Raw genomic sequence first — 23866 nt, 5'->3', positions numbered from 1 at the left:
TAACTTAGGGTCCATGCATGCACTTCAGGGGCAAAAAGTATATGGAAAGGCGTGCATCTTTTTTTTCTTTCTGGATAGTAGGCCACAACTTTTTTTTGCATAGAAGTTCTATAGGCCAGAGGTGCAGGTAGGTGAGCATATTCACGAGAAGAAGAGTGGGGAGCAAAACAGGCAGATTGACTGCTGTGGGAAACAGCGGGTGAGACAGAAGAGGTCTGCTTCACCATGTGGGTAAGTTCCCTGGCCCAGGATTGAACTCAGGTCACACTGGTAATAGCATGATAGCACTTGAGACAACCCCTGTGCCCTCCCTGCACTGCTTTAAAAAAAAATTCTATTCATTTAGGCATACAAGAATTGGGGTGTAGGCCAGAGGTGGGGGTTGAGAGAGTTCACCAGAGATAGAATGGGGAGCAAAAATACACTGCTAAGGGGAGCAGTGGGTGAAATAGAAGAGGTTTGCTACACCCTACATGGGTTAGCTCCCTGGCCCTGGCCAAGAATTGAACTCTGGCCATCAGAGTGATAGTGCTGAAACTTAACCTCTAGGCTATAAGGGAGGTACTTTCATCAGCTACTTCAGGACATTATGACCCAAAGAAACCCAAAGGCCTAAGGAATAGGTGGTTGTATGATGTGAGCAGAAACACCGATGATAAAATGAGGAACTCTGGAAGTCACTTTTGTTTCTTAGCATCTTCCTCCCTTGACCTTGTCGTGTAAGATAATGGAAAAGAAAGTCTGGCCCTTCACCACATAATGGAACCTGAAGGAAAGGAGGACCAGGACAAAGAAAGGTTCTGTTTCCTTTTGGTTTACCTGTTCCATGGTAACCTGCCTAGGATCCATTCTGTTTGACTCCCATCATTCCTGGCTGGAGTATGGATATACTTGAGGCAAAGTTACAGTATTTACAAAAAGGAACTTTCATTAGACACTAAAGGAAAATATCTCCCTGAACAGAAAACACTCTGAGATTAAGTACGATGTTTAGTTTCCAAATAACAGTCTTCAGGACATGGATATCATTCCTCTCCTGTTTTGTCTCAGGGCGTAATTCACATGGCAGCCTCGCTGAGATCAGGTGGGTTTCCAACACTTCCAGAACCTGTGCCTCAGTCTCCTGCTGAGGGCTGGCCATTATATGGGGGAGAGAAACATTTTCTTTGGGATCTAAAAGGCTGCAGGTGTATGTGTTAGGAGGTATGTGATGGGATGGGACAGACAAGAAGGCAGAGATAGCAGCCCGTGCATAGCCATTGTGTTTTATTGGATCTGTTTTTTCTTCTTTTACAAAATATACAGAGGAGTCAAAAATGCAAAGCAGTCAACAGTATTCTGATAGGAAAGGGGCTCTGGGGGACCCTACCCCTCAGACCCTGGCAGACTGGTAGAATGAGCTAAATGGGACAAGCAGGTCTATTCAGAGTGGCAGCATGGCAGGAGTTCTGACAAGGAGGTGGGCCCTGGGTCCTGTGGCCTTGCCTTCTAGGTATGCTCGGGGCATCTCTGGGTAGGTTGAATAGGGCAAGGGGAGACCCTAGGTGGAAACTAAGGCTATGTGGGGAGTTGGAATAGAGCCTGGGTTCACCCAAGATGCTAATGAATGCCCCCATGAACCCATGCTGGGTTCAGATGCTATGCCTCCCTCCCTCTTCCCCTTATCTTCTAAGGCATCCACTGGATGGTCCCTGAATTACTACTTCATGCCTCCAAGTCTAGAGGAAATGCTAAATGAAAACTCAAGTTGTAGTTGTCAGGGAAGGTAGGCTGAAATTTTGGCAAGGATCATCCAGGATATCTCCCACCCACTTTCCCCTGCTGCCACTCCCACAATAAACAGAAAAGGAGACGAAAGAATTCTGTGGTTGAGCCAGACACTAGGATCCCAGGCTCTCTTGGGCATTATGTCTTTTGAAGAATCTGGAAACTCCTATTCTGTGGTGTGAGGTGACAGACCTGCGGGGCTCAGAACTTCAGCCTGGCGTGCCTGAGCTCTTACTGATAATCACCAGGACTTCTGCTCTTGACTCCAGCTGCCTCCCAGGACCTAACCGCTGGTTCCTCCCTCTACATTCCTCCTACAAGTATCTCAAAGGCTAGCTAAAAAGTCAGTGCCAAGACAGAGCATCCTCTTTGAGAAGGAGTCTTAGGGGAAATGTTTATGGGATCAGGGATGGGAAAAGCACCATAGCAGGAGACATTGTGGCTATTGTGGTTCTAGAGTGGGGTTGGGAGGTGGAGAACCACTCGGTTCCTACAGCAGAGGCACCCTCAGCACTGAATGTTAGGCAGGAAGGAGGTGGGACCTGCTGGAGTTGGAACACCCTGTGGTTGTGCTCTGCCCACTCCTTGGCCCATTCTGCACCAGCAATCTGGACCGCTGAATCCCCAGGCTCTTGGATCCCAACAGCCCCCAGGGTAGGGCTAAGATGAGGACAGACCTGGGAAGAGAAGGGTGAGGTCCACCAGGACTAGGACTAGAGCATGAACCCCAGGACAACTGACCCCCCTCCTGGGGAGCTAGATGACATTGTCAAAGAGTTGCATGGACCTCATGATGTTCTCGTCCTGGAGCCATGGTGTGAGAGAGGCAGATTGGAAAGAGAAAGAAAAAGAACTTGTCAGAGACAGGGAGGAGGACACCAGGTCAGAAATAGCGACATTCATGACACAGAGAAGCAGAGAGGAAGGAAACACCCAGAGACCTGAGATAGGGATGGGACAGGGTTCTCCAAGTTGTAAGGGAAAAGGACTGGGGAATGGGGGTTGGGGGGAGAAGGTAGGTGTTGTAAGGTGTTACTCTGCCCAAGAAAGCCTTCTCCTACATCACTGAATGATGCCTGAGTCCAGACCAGGCAAATGAGGAGGGCAGGGGCCTATACCTTTTGACATGACTCAATGAATTCCTCAATGGTCACCACGCCATCCTTGTTCCTGTCCATCTTCTGCAAAAAGGTAATCAGGTAGGGAGAATAGGAGGGAATGGCAGGAGAGAGCACGCAGAACTTGTGTAAGTTCTTTGCTCAAACATTTGCCTCATTCCCTTCACTCCAGGACCCACCCAGTCCAGGCACCTGGAAGAAGCTCTCCACGTGTTCCCTTGGGGCCTCCTCCCGGAGTGCAGGATATGTATACTTGCCCATCATGTCATAGATGGACTTCATGATATCAAGCATTTCCTGTTAAACCAAGAGAGAAGAGCCTCCAGCCTCTAAACCAGGAGGCCAAAGGCCTAGGGTAAACCTCACTCCTGGTGATGCATTATGTGGGCCACATATCCCTCCTGAGGCCCTTTGCACCTCCCCACACACATGCAGCCCTCGAGCTCTTCAGTTGCTCCACACCTCCTTGGTGATGCAGCCATCCTTGTTGAGGTCATACAGGTTGAAGGCCCAGTTCAGCCTGTCATCTATAGTTCCCCGAAGAATCACTGACAAACCAGCCACAAAGTCCTGAGAAGAAGGGAAGAAGGAAGCTGTGTCAGATACCCTTCACCCAACCCCCCACTCTGGATACGTTTTGTAGAGCCTAGCCCACTCCTCCAGCTCACCTCAAAGCTAACTGAGCCATCATGGTTGGTGTCAAAGGCATTGAAGAGAAAAGTGGCATATGTGCTGGAATCTGTAGGACAAACATTGATAAGCCTGGCTCCAGACAAGAGAAGACTTCCTACTGCCATAGCATCCCCAAGTCCCTCTTAGCATTTGGCATTCCTACCCCCTCCAGAAGCCCTCCCCCATTCAGCCTAGAGATGAACAGCTGCTTTCTCTCAGGCTTGACCCCTCACCTCCTTGAGGAAAGAACTGGGAGTAAATCTGCTTGAAGTTTTCCTCATTGACAATTCCGCTGGGACATTCCTAGAGGGGGTGGGAAGAGATCCTGGCTGAAGGCAGAGACAAATTCCCCTTCCAGTCACCCACGCCCTACTCACAAGCACCCTTCTTGCCCAGAATCTCCCAGGGAATCTTCTTGTCTCTTGAAGACACATCATGTAGCTCTTCTAAATGGGAGCATGATTTCCCCCTAAAAGTACATCAAACTGAGGTCCTCCCAGGTGGCGCAGGGGGCTGGAGTGCTGCACTACGAAGCTAAGTCAAACCATGGCCACTTCAGTGCTTGCTGGATCCCAGCCACGGAGCTGACCCACATGGCTCGGCAGACCTCTCCTGACCCGCCCGCTGCGCCACTCAGCAGTGTATTTGTCCATCTGCCTTTTCTGCTCCCCACTCTGTCTCTGGTGAATCCTCTCGCTGCGCCTGCACCTCTGGCCTGTACCCCATTTCTATATACATAAATTTAAAAAAGTATATCAAACTAACTGGCCTGTCCATAGCTTCTGCCAGCTTCCAAGTAGTCCACACTCAACCGGTCTAGGGGCCCTTCCACCCACTCCTCTCGCAAATCCTCCAGGCCAACCCTTCAAAAAGTCCCACCCTCCCTCCCACCCTACTCCTGCCCCACTCCTGTCCCATGCAGTTTGGCCTCCCCTAGCACTCAGATTCTAGAACACTCATACACACTCACGTTCTTGAAGCCCCGGTAGAGGACCTGCAACTCTTTGCGTGTGAACTTAGTTTGCTCCTGCAACTGCTCCAGACCCTCAGGCCGGTGACATACGGTGGACAGCTCAAATTCATCCTCCACGCTGTCTGTTGGGAGGGAAGTGAAGGGGGGGGAAGGAAAAAAGGGAGGGACAGCCGACCCTCAGGCCTGACCCCCACACCCCTTCTTCTAAATCACCTGCCTACTCATCTTCCCACCCACTCCCTCATCTCCAACTAAAGACAGTAGCTTGTCTGTTCCCTGGACCCTGAGCTGAGTACATCAAGGCAAGGAGAAAAAGTGCTGATCAGGCTCAAGGTCTATCAGCTGCAGACCCAAGGCCAGGGGTCCCAGAGCCAGGGGCCCGAATTGGCGCTGGCCCCAGGGTCCTTGATCCCTGGCTCTAGAGGAAGGCACCGGCCCCATCAGCCCAGAAAAGAAGGGCAGAGAAAGCAGATTGCAGCGGGGACGTCTGAGCAGCTCCCACCTTCCTTCCGCAGACCAGATCCACTCAGACCCGCCCAGCGCCCAGCCCCAGCCCCAGCCTTGCCCCACCCAACCCCTTCCCAGCAGCCCTGTCCCACCCTTCTCAAGCGGTGCCCAAGCCATGCCCCGCCCAGCGCAGGCCAAGCCACTTCCAGCCCCCACCCAACCCTCCAGCACCCCTCCCCACACCCCCCGCCCCGTAAGCTTTAGCAAAGGCCCCAACCCCCACTGCATCTCAGTGCTGCCCAACCCCCAACATCCAGTCCCCAGGCAAATAACCCCCACCACACTTGCGGAGCTCCCCCACCCCCCAGGAGAGTAAGTCACCTGGGTCCAGCGGGCGGGGTCTGTGGGGGCGAAGGGAGGCTGGGGCGGCTAATGCTGAAGGGAGTGAACTGTCACCGAGAAAGCGGAAGACCCGGCCAACTGCAGACACACACCTCACACTCACAGCAAATCTCACAGACCTGCATGTTACAATGCACATACCGCAGGCCCGCGGGCAAAGGCACACGTAACGAAGGAGCACTGACACACGGAATGGACCCCACCCACACGAGTTTGCGGGACTCACTCCTGCCCTTTCCGAATCGACACCCGTGTGGGACGCAATCGCAACGGTACTCTTCAGTAACTACTAGATGGGCCTTTATGACTTGCAAAAAACAGTATGATCCTCCGAAGTGGGCAAGGCCCAACTAAGGAAACAGACCTATAGACAAAGCGAGGTCACTCAAGTGGGGACCAGGCTCAGACTAGAAAACCCAAAGATTCTGGTATCGGAAGGAGCCAGGGTCTGTCCTCTACACCCGCACCCATCCAGTCGGGGTAGGGACAACATACATCTGAGACCCATAGTCAGGGACAGTGCGGGAGGCCACCCCGAAGAGTGCAGACACCCCGCAAGCTGCGCGCGGACACACACACACACACACACACACGCATACACACACACTTAGCCTCAGCCCGCCCACACAGGTAGTTGAAGCTCCCCGGGTCTGCCAGGTTGGAGCACCTGTGGCGTGCAGACGCTCGGGCCCCGCCCCTCACACTCACCACGCCCACTCACGCAGGTTTGTGGGCTTTGTAGCCACGCCCCCACTTCCGCCCAATCAGCGCTCACCCCGCGTTGGCCACGCCCACCTCGCCCACATTGGCCACACACACACACACACACACACACACACACGGCCCCGCCCCCGGAAGCACAGTAGAGGCACTTGCTTTCACTGACTGAGGGCAGGGCTTGGGGCCCGCAGCAAGGCAGCAGCTTGAGGAACCGCTGCTTCAACGCTTTTTTAGTAGGCCCTGGAGGGTGGCCTGGGAAGAGAGAAGACCCCAGGAAGGCACATTAACCCCCACTGCCCCTCCACTCCCTGTCCCCTCCCCACCAGTCACAAATAAACCCCGTTGGGGCTGGGGTGGAGTAGGGGAAGGATTGGAGAGGGGGAACAGCAGGGTAGTTGAGGAAGAGCCCAGTGGGTTTCTCAGGCCTGAAAAATCCTCAGAGGTACCTTGTTACAATGGGATGCAGCTGGGGACAGAGAGGTGCAAGGGGAGGAGGAAGGTGGCACTGGGGTGTTGACCAGTGCTCTTGGCTCCAGTGCTTAGCTAGGAGTTCTGCAGGAGGGGTCCAACCCAAGGATCGCCTCCGTAGGAACCCCGAGCGCACTCTCTCTCTCACACACAGCAAGAAGTAAACAGTGACACAAGGAATGATAGATGCCATGCAGTGACATCTTGATACCCAGCAACTCGCTCATAGCAGTGGCCTAATAAACAAGCCCCTACACACACACACACACACACGTGCGCACACACACACATACACTTTGACCTAGTATTCCTTACATATACAAATGTGACCTAGGAGAAAGATGACACATATGGGGACCCATACAGGTCATCTTTAACACTGCATGATCCAGCCACACACAAAGACCCTGGGACATCATGACGTGTGTTAAGTACACTATGACACACTGTGACTTTATAACATGACACATATCAGGCCACCATGACACCTATTTTGTGGCCCTGGTCCCCTTGGCACCCAGATATTGAAGACTGCACTTCACCCACAAGACCTTTATTGTTCCTGGGGTTACCCACCTTTCTTTCCTATAGACCTTCATTCCAAGTCATCTAGACACTTCCTGCCAGACACTTCATGCTCTTCATCAGCTAATTCATTTACCCTACAGGTGTGTCCCTTCCTGGGACAGTAGGGTTTCCTCTTTGAAGGTAAACAGCAGCAAACTTTATGACAGTAACAGCCTGGAGATGACTATTTGGTGTAAAGTAGAGCCCACTGATCACAATTCCCTGCACTGCCCTTATTTGTGCAGGCATCCTACAGTTCTACCTGCACCCTCCCTCCAAGTTCCTGTGTGTGTGAGTCTACATCTCAGGCTGCATTCCAGAGAGCCCCAAGAAGACCCTGACCCCACGCCAGTATCAGCCTCAGGAGAAGGTGCTGTTTTCAGGAGGTAACCGCTTTAAGTCATAGATTCCTCCCCCTTCTACTCTCTCACCTCCCCTCCCTTACACCCACCAGAAGTAGGGAAAAGGAGAGGGAGACAGTGGGCCTGGTGGGGGGTCGATGAGGGACTGGCCTCCTGCCCAGGGCTCCATTAGCTCAGACTTTGGTTTCTAAAGCCAGATTGTGCCCAGGGCCTCCGGTGTGTAGTCACTGCTGCTACTGTACTCGGGGGAGAGGGGGCAGTTGGTTCTTCCACAAGCCTCTCCCAGCTTACCCTGCTTCACACATCCTCCTCACCACCTGGCCCCAGGCATACTGCTCTGGGGTGATGTTTCTAGGCTTCTCCCAGGTGGGAAGAGAAAGGGATGCCTTGGGTTTTCTGGGCCAACCCTTTTCCCACCAAACAGTCCAAGTGATATGACAAGTTAGAGCCTGCCTTTTAGGGACTGGATAAAAACAAGCTCAGTCCAACCTCCCAGTTCAGCAAGGACCAATGCCTGCTCCCGCATCACCCCAATAAATGCAGCAGAAGCTGCAGGATGGGCTAGGAGCTTTCTGCTCTTCCTGAGCACTGCGCAGTTCGGGCACCTCCCTCTGTCCCCAGCTCCCTTCACACCTTTCAGTTCCTCAGGGAGTCTACCCTGCAGTAGCCTACCCTAGTTCTTGCCAGTTTTCCTGTCTTTCGTGGAACTGGGGAAGGGCCAAGCTATGGAGCTGCCTAGTTCTTTGTGTGGGAGAGGAAGATGGTCCAAATCATTCTCCTCGCTTGACTGAGTGTTGAGGTGGAGAATTAACTTCCTATTCTCTCTGTCCAGATTCTGGAGCCCATTCTGTTCCTGGATCCTAGGAGAAAGTGGGAGAGGCAATGGGGCTTGGGAAGCAGGCTCCTGATCTGACCCACCCCTCACCCTCTCTCCTGAGCTGAAGTAGTTGTGTGTCACTCATGGTGTTCCCAATCCTGTCTCCAAAAGCCACCCCAACTCAGCCTTGAGTATGGAACGGTATATATGCAGGGAACTCCAAGAACAGCTGCACACACAATCAGATACCCAAAGAGGCTCAGCCATACACCCAGCTCCCCTCAGACACTGTCATGCCTGTCACACACCCTGTCACTCTGACACAGACACAGGCTCACGTGGTTGTACCCGTTGTCCTTTCTCACACGCAGTCACATCTCCCCATCTCTCAGTGTGTCACACAACGATGCAGGTGTGGGGAGTCACACCTATTGTCAGAACTGTTGTGGGCCCCCGGACCCAAAAGGGACTCCCCAGAAGTCTGATGCCATCCCACAGTCTCTGGGACTTCCTTCTTCTCTATGAACCGTTCCTCATGTCCCCCCAGGCCTCTCAGGCCCCCTCATCTCCATGCCCCAGTCCTCCTATGCCACACCCTCATCATCTCCCCAACACCCCATCCGGCCCCCTCTCTTCAGATAGCCAGTACCCCAGATGCCCTCCTCAGGTCCCCCTGACCCACTCTTCCAGTCTACTTCTTTACCCCTCCCACATGCCCTGTTCCCCAAGAGCCCCTGCTCACCAAACACATGCGGGATCACACCCCTCTCTCCCTGTCACAGAGGTAGGGCAACCCCTCCCCAACACTTCAGGTGGCTGTGGGACACTGGGTTACCTTCCAAGGAGACAGGCTCAAAGAGGCCGAACTGCTCCAGGACCTTGACAAACAGAGTGAGGACCACGAGCACTGTGACCATCTCCAGCCCTTCCAGGTTCATGGTGGACCTGGGGCATGGCCTCCTGCTGAGGCTGACCAGCCAGCCTGGCCTCCTCACAGCTCTTTCTCTTAGGTTCCCCAATCTGAGTAAGACTGACTGCAGCTTCCTTCTCCCAGTCCCTCCCTGGATCCTCCCTCCCCTCCTCCCTACCCCCTGCCCCAGCACCTCTCAGCCACAGCCTCTCCTCTTTACAGGGCCACCTCAGTCTGAGGCCTGGCACCTCCTCAGGAGACTTTGGCACAGAGGATATGGGCCAAGACAGACAGGCAGGCGGAGGAGGGAAGCAGTGACCTGCCTCTGCCATCCCCCCAACCTGGTGGCCACTCTGCCATAGGGAGGGGAGAGAGGGAGGAGCCTGCCTCAGGAGAAGGCAGGGCAAGGCAGTATGCACGGGAGAAGCTATGGTCTGCACATATGTAGCAGCAGTGGTACAGGTCATGTGTATGGCTGGGTGTTTCCAGTAAGTGCTCCCATATGAATGCAGAGTATGTGGGTCTCCTCTTATATGTGTCTTGCATTTACGGGTACGTGAACTGAGTGTCTATGCATGTGGGAAGGTTTTGCAGTATTTCTGAGTGTATATGAGGTGTAAGGTATCTGTATTTTAATGGGGTTGTAAGACATGGGTCTGAAGATTGGTAGTATGAATGTGTCTTATAATTAGAAGTCTGGGTCTGTGGTTGTGTAACTGCATCTGCATGAACTGTATGAGAATATGGAGGAGGGGGCTGGAGAAGGAGTGACCTCTCCCTGCAGGCTGAAATCACCAGTATCGATTATGGTTACCATGGAGACTGAAGGGCAGGAAGCACTCTCCTCCTGCAGGCCACAGATAGGGAAACTGAGACCCAAGGGAGGGAGGATTAGCCTGAACAGGAAAAAGGTTGCTTGGCCAATCACCACCCTGGGGGGAGGGGCTTATTATAGATGCTTTGGGACTTAGAGACTTGAGTGCCAGGGGAGAGGAGAAGGGGCCTTACTTTTCTTTCCTCCTGGCTGGTACTCCATCCTGGAGCTGTGAAAGCCTGCCTGCTCTTTGGGAATCTGTATAGAACTAATGAAGCAGCCCAGAGTGAGGAAAAAAAATCTGAACCCCTCCAAGGGAACCACCCACGCACTACTCATGTGGAGCCCCTCCCCCATGATCCAGGTTCCTTCCTGGAGGGGGGTGAGGGGAAGGGTGGGGAAAGGCCGAACCTGGGAGCCACAAGATGCTGGCCTCTGTCTGCCCCTGCTGTCTACTGTTAACTGAGCACTCCTGTGTCTAGATTTTGTGCCATGTGCTTACAGACTTCACGTTGAATTTTCACAGCAAACCTATGAAAGAAGGTCCCACATTCATAGGCGGTGAAACTAAGGCAAAGGAGATGAAGCAAATCTCTGAGATGAGAGTCAGAAGCCAAATGAACTCCTGATTCTGAACCTTCCTTTGAAACCACCACTTTATACTGGTTCTCTTAGACAGCTTGCCTACCCAGGAGGCCCAGTGTAAGGGGACTGCCCTGGAGTAAGCCTTCCCCCTTTGTCCAATGCTGGGGTGATGTCTCAGTGACAACTGTGTGGGGCATCAGGGTGTCCCAGTCCTGAAAAGCATCATTTAAAGTTCCCTAACATGCAGTTCTACAGAGCCACCACCAGGGGCCACTCTTCCTTTCACACTCGCTCTTACCCCTTTCCTCTCCCTTCAACACTCAGTCCCACCCCCCACCCAGACAAGACCGGAAAGGAGTGGGGTGGGGAATGATTTGTCTCAGGCAGGCTTCACCTTCTGCTTGCTCTTCTGCCCACCTCAGGAAACAGTCAATTCGGGGGCTGTTTTCGGTTTCGCACATCTTAGAGGTCACAGATTTACAGATGAAACCAGCAAGTATCTCCCTATCCAAATTCCAAATCTGCCATTTACTATCCTTTCCCCTACCACCATCAGCAGAGTCTTTTCCCCCAAGCCAATATGGTCCCTCATCGTCCCCCAGACACACCAAGCTCGGCGCTGTTCCTGTGCCTTTGCTCTTCTGTTGCTATTCTCGAACATGCCCTCTCTCCCTCCCTTCCGCTCTCTGTCTATTCCAGGTATTACCTGTTTTTAGAGTCAGTTTCAATTCCCTTCCATGCAGAACCTCCAGCCCTCAGGGGTCTCCTGAAGGCTGAATTTCTACTAAACTCACAGGCCCTCAAAACTCAGTGCCTTGTTCTGCAATGCTATTAATGGGAACAATAAAAGGAGATAGGTAATAAATAGCATAGCAGGGTGCCAGATTCCCTGGGTTCAAATCCAAGCTTGCCACTTGCATTTAACTGGATGAGTTCTTAACCTCTATGTGCCTTAGTTTCCCACCTCAAGTTTTCTGGGAGGAGTAAATATATGGAAATTTTGTGGACTAACTCCTGGCACAAGAATAACTGCTAAAGTATTTGTTAAAATTAGTGTTAAGATACTCTCCTCCTCTGCTTCCCATCACATTTCTAGAGCTCTTAACAATTCCACATTGAGGGACCTCCCTAGTTGGCTTAGGGGTTAAGTCTCAGCACTATCACTAATAGAGCCTCACCCTGGCCTGACCCCTGCCAAGGAGCTGACACACACGGTGCAGCAGACCTCTCCTGTCTCCCCTGCTGCTCCCCTCAGCAGTGTATTTCAGTAGATCCACCTGTTCTGCTCCCTACTCTGTCTCTGGTGAATCCTCTCATCACTCCACACCTGTCCCTAATCCCAGTTCTTCTAAGCAAAAATAAATAAAATTTAAAACACACACACATACATCCACAAACAATTCCACATTGTTATGGTCTCAAGACAACCCCAGGAGGCAGACAGAGTAAATAGCATTGTACCCATTTCAGTGATGAGGTGAAGAAGGCCCAGAGAAGTAAAGGGTATTGCTTCAGTTCATCTAGCTAAGAGGAGATGATACAGATTTGAAGCTAAGCCTTTCCAGATCAGTCATGTTTCCTCAGCTAGAGGCTAAGCAACTAGATGCCACAGATATTACAAACTGGACCTATACCAATTGATTGCCAGACATAGGGGTTTCTGAAACAAAGGTGAAGCAAGCAGGATTCCAGCTCCTAACTGTACAAGGAGAAACAGCCCACTGAGAGAACTATAAGGCATCAAAAAATATTTGTTGTGTGCCTACTATAAGGTAGGAACTGTTCTAAGTAGGCCATGACATGAATGCTAATAAAAGCTCTCAACTGGGAGGCTAGGACAAACCTGGCGAGGGTAACTTTTGAGCTAGTTATTAAAAGACGGTTAAAATATCAACAGTCGGCTTCAACAAAGGGATCAACATTTACTGAGTACATTTTGTGTCCTGGATACTTTATATAAATTATCTCACTTTGTCCTCATAATAAACCTGAAATGTCACAGTTGACATGATGAGGGTGCGGCTGAGGAAACTGAGGCTCAGAGAAGTGACTTTCCCAAAGTAACACAGACAACCCAGAAGCAACGACCAGTCAGTTTCCTCAGACTGTTTCCTAGGGCTATGGGGGGGGGGGGTGTTGAGGAATCCCTAGTGGCTGTAGCTTAGTTCACATTAAGGAAGTGGTGAGTGATGAGACCCTAGAGGGTCAGATTCCATGGGGATCTGAATGCCAGGCTAGGTTATTTGGGTTGAAAGAAGAAACTTGCAGCCCTTCCTGCACTCTGCTGCTGATTTACAGGCTTGCAGCAAGTCACTTGGTCCCTGAACCCTCCTCTTCCCTCTCTCACCTCCATCCCCAGCCTTCTGAGACCTTGACCCAGCCTCAGGTTGTCAATCAACCAAGTCTCTGGTGGGATGGCCTGTCAGAAGTGAAAGAATTGTTTTTCAGGCTTTCCTTTCTCACTCAAATCTCAAATCTCAGGGCCCTGTGACAAACTTGACCGGGTCTGGGTCTTTCTTTCTAGCATCCCATTGCCACTTAGCTATTCAAAGGACTGATGTCTCAACAGGAGAACTTCAGGCAGAGTGAGGGTGTAAGAGAAAGCTATCTTGAAGCATTAAGTAAGCCTTCCCCAGGTGACTCGAATCTCACCACAGAGAAACGCTATCATGTAGCTGTCTAGCCTCACACAGGTAAAATGGGGAGTAACACTGCCTGCCCATACCCTATGCCACTTGTTCTATTTCCCCATCTGCCCTTGTTCCCCCACTGTTACTCAGCCACTGAAGACTCCAGACCTCTGCTCGCTGTCCCCCAAATCCCACTCCATCTCCCATGCCAGACCAGAAGATACAGCAGCCCCCAGCTGCATCAGGTGATTAATGACCTCCCTAGGCCTTGGGGCTATTTTGGGGCCTGGAAGTCATGACTGCTGTGATTGAGAGCTGGCCCTGCCTGGCTCCAGCCATCTGTCACTGGAGACAGGTCCAAGCAGGGGGCTTGGGGGAAGGCATGCTCCCCAAAGAAGGCTCTGGCTCAGCTCCACCTCCTCTCCTTCTGGGGAGCACATGGCAAAGACAGGCCACAGGCCCTGCTTACACTCCAGGAGCTCAAGAAGAAGATACCATGGAGAGCGCCAGAGAACTACAGATCCCAGAATGCCATGATCCAAGTTGTTTTGGTCTCCCTAGGCCAAGTGTGGGGGATACAGGGTTCTCCTGGCCCTGACTAGGACACCCTAAGGAACCCAAAGGGAGTTGCATGCCAGTCTCAGCAGTGCCACGATACAGTACTCAACAGCTAGATGTCAGAAATTCCACAAAGCCCACACCAAAGTACAATCTTGTGAAGGCTACGCAGCTAAGTTAGAGGTACTCAGGGACCCCCAACCCAACATTAAAGCGCAGAACTCTGGGCTCATGCAGTCACAGTGTCACGGAGATGCCCACCCAGAGATCACAGCCAAGTGAGGCACAGCCCTGCATAGTCCAGAGACAGACAAAACAGTGACATACAGACCTCAAGTCACACAAGTTTGTCCATCTTACCGCGCATGAACTCCCGAGGGAGTTCTTGTTGGTCTGGTCTCACCTCAGAGTTTTTCCCTCCTGGATATTGATTCCAGTGATCTTAGGACCCCCTTAACCTAAGCAATTTGGTAAAAGCCTGTTCCTTTTCCTTGCTCTCCTGCAAACTTCCACCTTTCATCCCTGTGAGGGGCTTTTCCCTTTCACCCACCGTGGAGGTCCCCTCCTCTGAGCTCAGTGAAAAGCCCTGCCCCCTTTCTCCTCCCTATGAGGAACCACGGTGCCCCCTTCCCTTTCCTCTTTGGAGAGCCCTGACTCCCCACCTTCTCTTTAAGGAGCCCCATCCCTAGCTCCACCTGTGCAGGGGTCAGAACCTTTTAAACCTTATTATTATCATTTGAGTGGTCCTGCTCCCTCCATTTCTGCGAGGGGTCCTTTCCCTCCCCACCTCTGTACGTCTCCTATTCCACTTTGCTCACTTTTTGAGGGGTCCTGCCGCTCCCTCCCTTCCTCATACCTGGCGACAGGGACCCAGTCACCAGCTGATAGAGGGATCGCGCTGCCTGCCCCAGCGGGCTCCGGCACCTGCCCGGGCATCGGTTCATGGTTCGGCAGAGAGCACAGTGACCAAGCTCCACCCCCAAGGCCCTGGGCGCTCGCATCTCCGCCCCGCCCGAGTGGCCCTGCGTGGGCGGCGCGGGAGGGCCGGACTGGCCGGGCCAGGATCGCAGGGAGCAGAGCCTCGTTCTTTTCCCGTCTTCTTCCGCCGCGCGAGGGAACTCACCCCATCAGTATTATCTGTCGCGCCAGTACCTAAAGTTCTGATGGGGCGGGTAGGGAGGGGCAGGAGAGGCACGGACTCTCTAGGAATGTTTTCTGGATTCCTTGTGGAGGGTGGGGGGAAGGGGTACATGACAGGTTTTGAAAAGGGAGCTGCAGGAGGAATGAGCCTTACCATTCACTGTCCCTTTTCAGCCCTCCTTTTCTCCTCCTACCATTTGGGCACAGAGAGCGAAAGGATGAGGGGCCACAGTTGTCATGGCAACTCCCCACACTTCCATACTTCTGGACTCTTGGGAGAGCAGAAGCGAGGAGGAGGAGGAGGAATTGGCCGCTCTTGGAGCCGCAAAGAAGAGGCGGCGGCAGGGATGTGGCTCACAGGTCTGTTTCCTGGTTCCGAATCCCTTTCTTTTATAACTGTTGCCGTTTGTTTCTCTCTGTCCTGGGAGTTCAACAGACTCCGGGCATAGGCTTCTGCCAGCCAAAGGCATCAAGGGGAAGCCCTTCTTCCCTCAGTCCCGGCTCTTTCCCGGACTCCTCGTATATCAGGCTAGATCTGGGGGAACCCCTCCCAAGACTCGTCAATGCCTTCAAACGCCTGCGAAAGTCTACAGGAGAGGCAACTCCTACATCTCCGATTGAAGCCTCTACATGTGGCTGATAACTCTACATTTATGAGGTCAGGTAACCTCTCAACACGCCAATCTTGCCACTGGGTTTGATGGCACCCCCATTCCCAGTCAGATCCGCAAGCATGGCTTCACTACGGCCACACGAGGGCGCCCTACTCCGGGGAACGGTGTTTATGGCCGGAGGAACGCGACCGTGGAGAGCCCAAGCCGGGAGAGCGAGCACTCTAGCCTTGGCTATCAGGGCTCAAGCTCTCCCCACATCGAAACTAATCCTGACTCGGATAGCACCACAGCTGATCACTGACTTTTGCCATCCCACCGCACTGCCAAACGGCCCTGGCGGGCTGGGAGGGCTGCCACGCGTAGAGGCGGACTGTGGTGGGGCTCAGCTGTTTCCTTCCTAGAAAGTTTTCCCTGGCTTTGAGTCTAGGGTGGAATTGGGGAAGGAGAGCAGTTGAGGGCGACCAGGATGGCCTGAGTTGCTAACTTTAGGGCACCCTCCCTGACAGTTTGATGGGCTGGGATGACAGCAGCACAACACTCCTGCCCAGTGAGCTCAGGCGTCCCGTCAGCTCTGGATGGTTCCCCCGCACCACCGCCCGACACACTCTTCAGCACCGTGGACAACGACTCCCCTCCGCGCTTCAGCTCCAGAACCCCGGAACGCTTAAGTGCCGCGAGGGCCGAGACTACACAGGCGTCCCAGCGTCGCTAGTCTCCCGCTATCAGTTTTCTTTTGAAATGAGAGTTCCTGGTAGTGCTATTTCTACTTTCCAAGTCGTGTGTGGAGCTTTCTACAGTGAGGATGATGATGGCGTGCCGCCTTTCTCAACACTTGTCAACATTTTCCTAGGAAAACAGGCAAGTAGGAAGTAGTATCCTGCATTTTACAGATGAGAAAAGTGAGGCCCAGAGGGTTAAAGCCACACATAGCTGGAACTCACGCGTCCATTTCTGCACCACCTTCCAGTGCTTCCCCACCTTCAGCTAAACCTCTGATTTGGTGAGATCTCTGATGTCAAATAGCTACACCGGGGAGCAGACGAGTCCACTAATGGGGAATCTCAACTAAAGCAGGAGGCAGTCCCCAACAATGTGGTGCTAATGAAGGCCCTGCGGTCTTCATACTCTCGAGGATCTTGATTGAGCTGGTGGTGTGAATGGAGTTCATAGCACAGCTAGACAACTGGACATTTGGATTCCATCAAGGTCTTCCTGAGGCTCATCTAGGGCACATTTGTCACTCCCCTACATCTGTTCCTGCCAGAGTGCGCCCCCTTCTGAGGCTGTTGGTGTAGGGCTAGGACATCCAGAGTCAGGGACTGGGAACTACTTCTAGCACTTCATGGCCTCGTCCTCTCCTCCACTCCCAGAAGTAACCATACTCTCCTCAGGGCTTACAAGGATCACAGCTTCCATCCTTCTCCCCAGTCTGTTCCAGACCCAAGGGAGACAGCATCCCTCCTCCCATTCTCTGTTGGAGTTTTTCGGTAGGCTGCATGATGAGACACAAACACGTACATGGAAATGTACACAAGGTGACACAGTCACCCACACACACACATGGATCTGCCTACCAAACCCAGGAATATGCACAGGCACAGATGTACTGCTCTCACATAACTCCCCAATGTGGGAGAGAGAGGCTGCCTGGGCAGCAAAATGGTTTGGGGGGACCTAAGTAGAGGCCACATGGTACCTCCCAGCCTAGAGCTTCTATCTCTGTGTCTGCAGAGGAGGCAAAAGGTTTTTATGAAGTTCGTGGTGGTGGCGGTGGGGGTGTTGTTGGAGATGGAAGAAACCTCAGGTGTAAGAACGATCTCTGAGCACTGTGGGGGAAGAGACTGCCCCAGACATAACTAGTCTCCCCAGAGGTGTCAGGGACTTAGGTTGGGAGCTGCTCCTGAGAGCTAGGCTGGGCAGCTGGACACTAGAGAGCCAGCTAGGCTACTTATGGAAAACGTGAGGAGGCAGTGCAATGCAGGAAGCCAGAGAGGCAGCAAGGGCCAGGGACGTCACAGACACTCAGAGCCTCACTGCAGACGTTACCACGTGAAAGTACACAACACCAAATAGAGCACACATAGCCGTAGGGTCACAAAACACAACACGACTCACTTTAACAAATTCTTGTCCCAGGATGTTCACAAAGAGACATACCACCATAAAGTGAAGCCCGCCACAATCTGGGAGCCATATGCCACTTTATACAGAAGCTGCACATTGAACAGAGACATAGGCAAAACAACTTCACTGGTACAGGCAAGGTCAGATATGACCTCAAACAGCTGACAAAAACCATACACTTGCACACTCACACTCATCCTGTCACTAAGCACAGGGCACATGGCAACCAGCTCTTGGAGGTGCACACACGATACACACAAAGAATGACAGGTGCTCATGCACGTAACACCTCCCACTCCAGACACCCTCCCAGCCTCTGTCACACTCGCCCACACCTGCTGCCTCTCTCCACCTGCCCTGCCTGCTCCCCTCCACTCCCCCCTACCACACCCTGTGACCCAAGGCTTAGCATCCCAGTGTCTTGTCCCAGAATAGTGACGAGGGTGCCTGGGAAGGGGGCAGAGTGCGGGCAAAGGCCTGGCAGGGGTCAGAGAGGAGTAAGGGGGCGTGTGAGTGTGGGGTGGTGGAGTCTGCCCTCCCTCCTGAGACCCCTGAGCCACCGATTCACCCGACTCACCCGTGAGCTGGTCGTAGGATCCGTCCAAGTCTCGGGAATCGGACAAACTCTCCTTGCGACCCTGGCCCCGCATGGCCCCCGGCGCCCCCCTCCCGTCCCGCTCGGGCCGTGGGAGGGGGCGCCGGGAGGCCGGGATAGGGCGCTCACAGGGCGCCCCCTGGCGGCGCAGAGCGCTGCTGGGGTTGGGGGCCGCAATAGTCCGGACTGGGCAAAGAGTCGGGGTCAGGGCCGGGGGTCTAGGACCCACCAGGGAGTCCTGGGGCAGGAGCGAGAGGCCTGGGCAGTAGGTGAATGCAGAGCTGGAGGCAGAGCGGAGCTGAACGTGGAGCAGAGCCGAGCTGCCTCTGCTCCCGCCCCCTCCCCGCGACTGTCACCGCCGCCTCCCCCCTTTGGCGCTGCCGGGATTGGCTCCCCCTCCCCCGCCCCCTCCTCTTTGCACAGCTCGCGGAAGGCACCCGGTGAAAGGGTGAGCTGGGAAGTGCGGGGAGGAAGACTGACTCTCAGGCAACACTACCCTCAAAGCAAGAATCCGTGGGTCTTAGGGGAGAAGGGAGTAAGGCCAGAAAGGCTCCCACAGTGAGGAAACCCCACCCCCAATTTTTAAGCACTCCTCCTCCGAGTAAGCGCCAAGAGGGTATGTCTTCAGATCCCCCAGTTCTGTCAGTCTCCACTCAGTCCCGTTTTCCCTGTTCGCTGCCCTGTGAGCACACCTCCACTCCACCCCAGGACCCACTCGGCTAGGAGGAACTAGCCAACCTGTCTCTGATACAGGCAGATTTCAGGCCAGTGCACCACAATTTTCTCTTCTCCAACAGGGTTGGGACCCACACCCACTTCCAACACCCTGGCTCTGGGCCCTAGTCATTCTCAGGGTGCCTTCTTCCCTGTTGGAATGTCCTCCATTGTCGACTGGGAAGAAAAGAGAACCAGGTCTGTTTCTCAAGATGGTCTTGCTCTTTTATTCTTCTAAATTTTTTTCTTTCAGCATTCTTGCTTTTCTCTCTCATGCTCTGGAGTCCTGTTTTCCAGAAGATTTGTGGAGTGACTGAAGCCTTGGGAGTCCAGGTGAGGAAGGATGGGTGGCAATGCCCCTTCTTCTGAGGTTCCTGTTCACTGATTAGCTGCTTTTCTGAGGCCAGGGACTGGCACAGAGCTGGGCTATCTCAGGCTCCTGGAACAGGAGCTGAATGACTGAGCCTACTTCTCTGACCTTTTCCAAATGCTTTCTGGGCTCCTAACCTAAAAGACCCACCCCCTCCACAACAAGGAGGTTCTGGATGGCCTGGTGACAAAGTCCCAGGTAGTTTTGCCTGCCCAACAACTGCATCTTTGAAGGAGTGGCCTGCTGAGACTGAAAGCTTCAGCTAAAGTGACCCCTGCACACTTAATCTCTTCAATTGGGTTTAACTTCCAGTCACTTGATTCAATTACCCAGTAGGAATTGTGGTGGGAGTTCAGGCGTGAATTCAGGCAAGGAAAAGATGGTCTTTTAGAGCAACACCCAGCTAACTCCTGGCTTGGACTCTCCTTGGCTTGGACTCTGAGGCATGGACAAAGTCTGGACAACTTCTTCTGGGGCTGATTTATAGGACAGGATGCAACTCCTGACTGAAGTCCTTAGGATAAGTGTATACATGGGCCAGGAAATGGGCATTTATAGAAGGAATCTTCTGTTTATGGCCTCATGCCCTAGACCTGCCCTTGTTCATTTCATAGGAAAGGCTGGCAGGAATCCAAAGCAGACCAAGTGAGCTGGCTGGCCTGCTCAATACCTGCTTTGGAGGTAAGAGAAGACAAGGGAAGGCTACAACTCTCTGGCTTACACTGGCCTTCACTAAGGCCAGACTCAAGAAGAGAACCTGTAAAGACAGGCAGGGTCCTCTAGCCAGAAGGGATCAGTACATAGAAAACTATATTAACTCTGTCTTTGAGAAATGAATTTTGGGTAACAGATTAAGAGGGAAAAAAAGACACTAAAAAGACTGCCCCATACAAATAAATTTTTAATGACTTCAAACTTGCCACCAGCTCTGGCTCCCCTGGGTTTATCACTGTGAAAAACACTAAATGCCCAGGCTAAGCTCTCCATCTAGTGATCAGAGGTGACCCAACCCTTGATTTCTTAAATATCTACATCTATACACGGCAGCATGTTGGTGGAGGCTCTGGAACTTATGTATCAACCTCAGTGCTGGGGCCAGAACCTGGTTCCCAAGAAGAGCAAGTCTTCCCAAAGAGATCTGAGGCTGAGTGGAATTGCAGCTGGGTGGGTCCCACACTCGCTCTCACTGCTGGATGCCTGCACTTACTCCCAAATACTTCCAATCCGATGATGCTGCTTGTTCCCTGCCATCCCCTGGGGCTTTACAAAGGGAGGCAGCAGCTAGGTAGGAAAAGTCTACAGTCTCCCATGCAGGCTGTGGACAGGGGGTACTACAGCCAACTTCCTGAAGGTCAGGAGACTTGCTTGTTGTTCACGCAGGTAGAAAGAACGCCTCTGCTCCTCTCCTCTCCTTCTCGCTCACCTGGCCTCTTTCAGATGGCAGGCGCCCTCCCAGGCACCAGGCCACAACAGGAACAGATTCCTCCCAGAGGAAATTCTCCAGCAGGCTGGATGTAAACAACAGCCGTGAGGGGGTGGAACACTCGGAGGGGAGCTCAGCTGAGGCAGGAGAGGCTCCCAGAGGAGGGCAGCTAGGGAGGTGAGAGAACTGCTGGAAGGGAACCAGCAAAGTAGGCACCTGAGGGCTCCAGAGAACCTGTCAATGTTTATTTCACACACACATTCTAAAGACAGTTTAACCGGCTGCAAATAAAAAGTTATGGTTGTGGACCTACAGTGTGGATGGACAATGGGCTGGAAGGCAGGGGATAGCTAACAGTACTCCTTGTGCTAGGAGTGAAGTCCAGAAAGTGGTGGCTGGGCAGTGGTGGTGGCTGGGCAGTGGAGCATTGGGTGGATTCTAATTTCTGGTCTCCTAGGAGTTAGCTCTGGATTTAGAAAATAGAAAACAGGTAACCCCATTCCTATCCTACCCTAAGCCTGAGCTAAAGTTCTAAAGACTGGACAGAATGCGAGAGGGGGAAAGGGACACAGATTTCAAGCCTACTCGGTTCCATGCCCAAAGGAAGCAGAACGTGGTTCCACTCGTCTGAGAGTTCATGTTTTCAAAAGCCTAAGGAAACTGATGCCCCCGAGGGTGCTGGCACCACCCAAGGCCTACACCAACAGCTCCTAAAAACCTGTTGGGAGGCACAATGTGTAATCTCAAGTGGAAATGTGAAGGGTATCCAGGAAAGCCACCCTGGGACTCCCTCATTCTTGAAGGCTTTCCCTCTGCCCACCCACCCCTCCCCAAGTAAGATCACCCCTGGCTTCCCCTCCTGGCCCCTGCTGTCCAGGTTCCACTGAAGTGCTGGCGTCACCGAGAGGGTCTGCTTTTCTCCAACCTGGGGGACAGCCCCTCTCCCCTCACTCCCCCTTCAGCTCAGAGCCTCATGGGTAAGGGCAGTCAGCGGCTGCTCAGATGAGCGTAGCTTCAGGAGATAGTGGAGAACTCCTTGAGCAGGACTTCCTGGGTGAGTGTGTGGAAGGCCAGGTTTCTCCGGACATTGGTGCTAATGGATCGAACCTGGGAAAGGGTGAGGGGAGGTCAGAGGACACAGGCAGAAGGAAAACAAGGAGAGAGTTGGTTACAAAGAGTAGATGGCCGGAGATGCAAAGCATGCTAGAAGTTTTTCTCTTAGGAAATGAACCCTTAACAGCTATTATCCCACAGGCAAATGAACAGTTTCATGAAGTGGAAGAAAAGAGGGGCTGTGAAACAAACTCAAGTGGATGTGAGAAGAACATCTGGGTCCCTGAGGGGAGAGGAAGTGCAGACAGAAAGGAGGGTTAAGGTCAGGCCTTGGTCCTTGCCTTGGCCATACAGAAGCTGGATGGTTTGATGGAGGAGAAACTGAGGCCTGAGGGCTCATGCTCTAGAGTTACCACTTTTCAGATGCATTTCTAGTGTCCTAACTCTCCCTTCTCTCCTTTCTTGGGCGAGAATGTGTTTAGAGATGGAACTGCAGTCTGCACAGAGCAAATGTTTACTGGCCAAGTGTAGGGGCCGAGGAAAAATGGGAGTATGGGCAGGGAGTGAAGATTATACAACTAGAATGGGAATGCATGCACATCAGGAGCCACTGAGGAACTGGCCAAGAAGTAACTGCATAGGGAGAAGAGATGTTGACTCTCGCTCATTGCTCTGAGGACAAGATAGGGAGCCAAAGTTGCTGATGTCAAACCCCAGTCCGGCTGGAGCTTAGCAAGCACCATCTTGGTGGCTGATGAAGAGAGGTGAGCAGTGCACCCTCCCCAGCCTGGCCCAGTACACCCTGAGCCCAGCTCCCTAACCTGGCCTGTTTGGGGAGAGAAGTTAAATGGCCGATCCAGCAGGCCTTTAAGTCTCATTCCGTCAGCCTTTGGCAAAATGCTGTTGCTCCCTAGATGTTCACCCTCCTGATTGAACATCCACCTGGTGACTGGAAAAGGACCCCCTCCAGAGACACAGGCAGAGATGGAGTGGGCAGACTCACCAGCTCCTTGAAGAAGGCAGCTTCTTTGTGTTGCTCTGAGTAGCGCTCATACTGGTCCAGGCCGTCCTGCAGCTTCAGTGTGAGCGTGTCATAGTTGGCTCGCACCACCTCCAGCACCTGGGAGAGGTCAACGGCTTAGGCCATACATACCCCAAGTCACCTGGCCCCCATGTCCCCATGTTCCACTGACTTGGCAGTCTGGGGCTGCACTCCCAAGAGCCTCTGCTCACTACTTATAATCCAGGAAAAAGCCTGACCATAGGGAGCAGTTGCTCAGGTTTCTGGGACCTCTTGCTTATTTCTTCCATTCCCTGACATTCTTGACCAGTCCAGCTTGGCCACCAAAGCTATTTATTCGGGGGATGGGGCACGAGAAGAGGTGACAGAACAGTGAGTGTCTGAGCTCAAAAGTATTCCTGATACCATAATGTGTTCTTGGCTTTCCCTGGCCAGGTTGTCACAGTTGCTGAGTATGACTCTGCCAATGTCTTCTTCCTTTTCCCTTTCTGGGTACCACATTTCTTCAGTTCTGGGATGTTCCACAGAACCATCTGCCACTTGTTTTCATCTCTTAATGCCAACTCAGCCTTCCTATCCATTGCCTGGATCGAACTTTTGGGCGTCCCAGCCTTCAAGTGTAGGAAAGAGTTTCTAGACATAGCGAGAGCCAACCTCATCTTTTGGTTTGATGAGGGGTCCCGACCCTTCCATGCCTTTTAACTTTCTATGGGGGTGGAGTCAGATCTCTGTTGACTCCAGAACTTTGACTCTCTGTGAGACTACCAAAGCCAGCACTGGTATGACTTCATTTTATCAAACATGTTATCAAAGGCAAGGATAACTAGTGGGACAGGCTCTCTATCAAGTAAAAAGAAGTGAGCTGGGGCCCTCCCTGGTGGCGCAGCGGGTTAAAGCACAGCACTAAAAAGCCAAAGCTACTTCCGCATGAGTTCGATTCCCGCCTGCCCTGGAGGAGATCCACATGGCGTGGCAGACCTCTCCTGACCCGCCCACTGCTCC

The 23866-nt window shown here is 52.8% G+C and overlaps 2 protein-coding genes across 10 annotated transcripts in view; both read right to left on the bottom strand.

Annotated features, from left to right (window-relative positions):
- Positions 1-1248: 1248 nt before the first annotated feature.
- KCNIP2 (Kv channel interacting protein 2) lies at positions 1249-18577 on the bottom strand. Of its 9 annotated transcripts, XM_004680500.2 has the most exons (10): positions 18266-18408; positions 6256-6351; positions 5359-5457; positions 4528-4652; positions 3791-3860; positions 3554-3624; positions 3348-3455; positions 3078-3182; positions 2886-2948; positions 1249-2571 (listed from the first exon to the last, which is right to left on the bottom strand). In XM_004680500.2, the coding sequence occupies exons 1-10, from the start codon at positions 18336-18338 to the stop codon at positions 2524-2526; spliced, it is 858 nt and encodes a 285-aa protein (XP_004680557.1). In that variant the 5' UTR covers positions 18339-18408; the 3' UTR covers positions 1249-2523. The 9 variants fall into 9 exon arrangements, with proteins under 9 accessions (XP_004680557.1, XP_004680559.1, XP_004680562.1 ...); XM_004680502.2 differs by lacking the exon at positions 5359-5457 and having other exon boundaries at positions 18266-18577; XM_004680505.2 differs by lacking the exons at positions 5359-5457; positions 6256-6351 and having other exon boundaries at positions 18266-18577.
- Positions 18578-20225: 1648 nt separating this feature from the next.
- Positions 20226-23866, bottom strand: part of LOC101627384 (chromosome unknown open reading frame, human C10orf76) — a 167012-nt gene continuing 163371 nt past the window's right edge. Inside the window, exons 25-26 of the mRNA XM_004680499.2 lie at positions 22847-22963; positions 20226-21897 (exon numbers count right to left, since the gene is read on the bottom strand). Coding sequence (XP_004680556.1) covers positions 21805-21897; positions 22847-22963 — 210 coding nt within the window. The 3' untranslated portion in view covers positions 20226-21804. The remainder of the gene's footprint in view (positions 21898-22846; positions 22964-23866) is intronic.

Source organism: Condylura cristata, unplaced genomic scaffold (genome assembly GCF_000260355.1).
Source record: "Condylura cristata isolate star-nosed mole 26May11 unplaced genomic scaffold, ConCri1.0 scaffold00011, whole genome shotgun sequence".
Lineage (NCBI taxonomy): Eukaryota > Metazoa > Chordata > Mammalia > Eulipotyphla > Talpidae > Condylura > Condylura cristata.
Note: the sequence above shows the minus strand (reverse complement) of the source record. Positions and strands in the feature narration are given on the sequence as shown.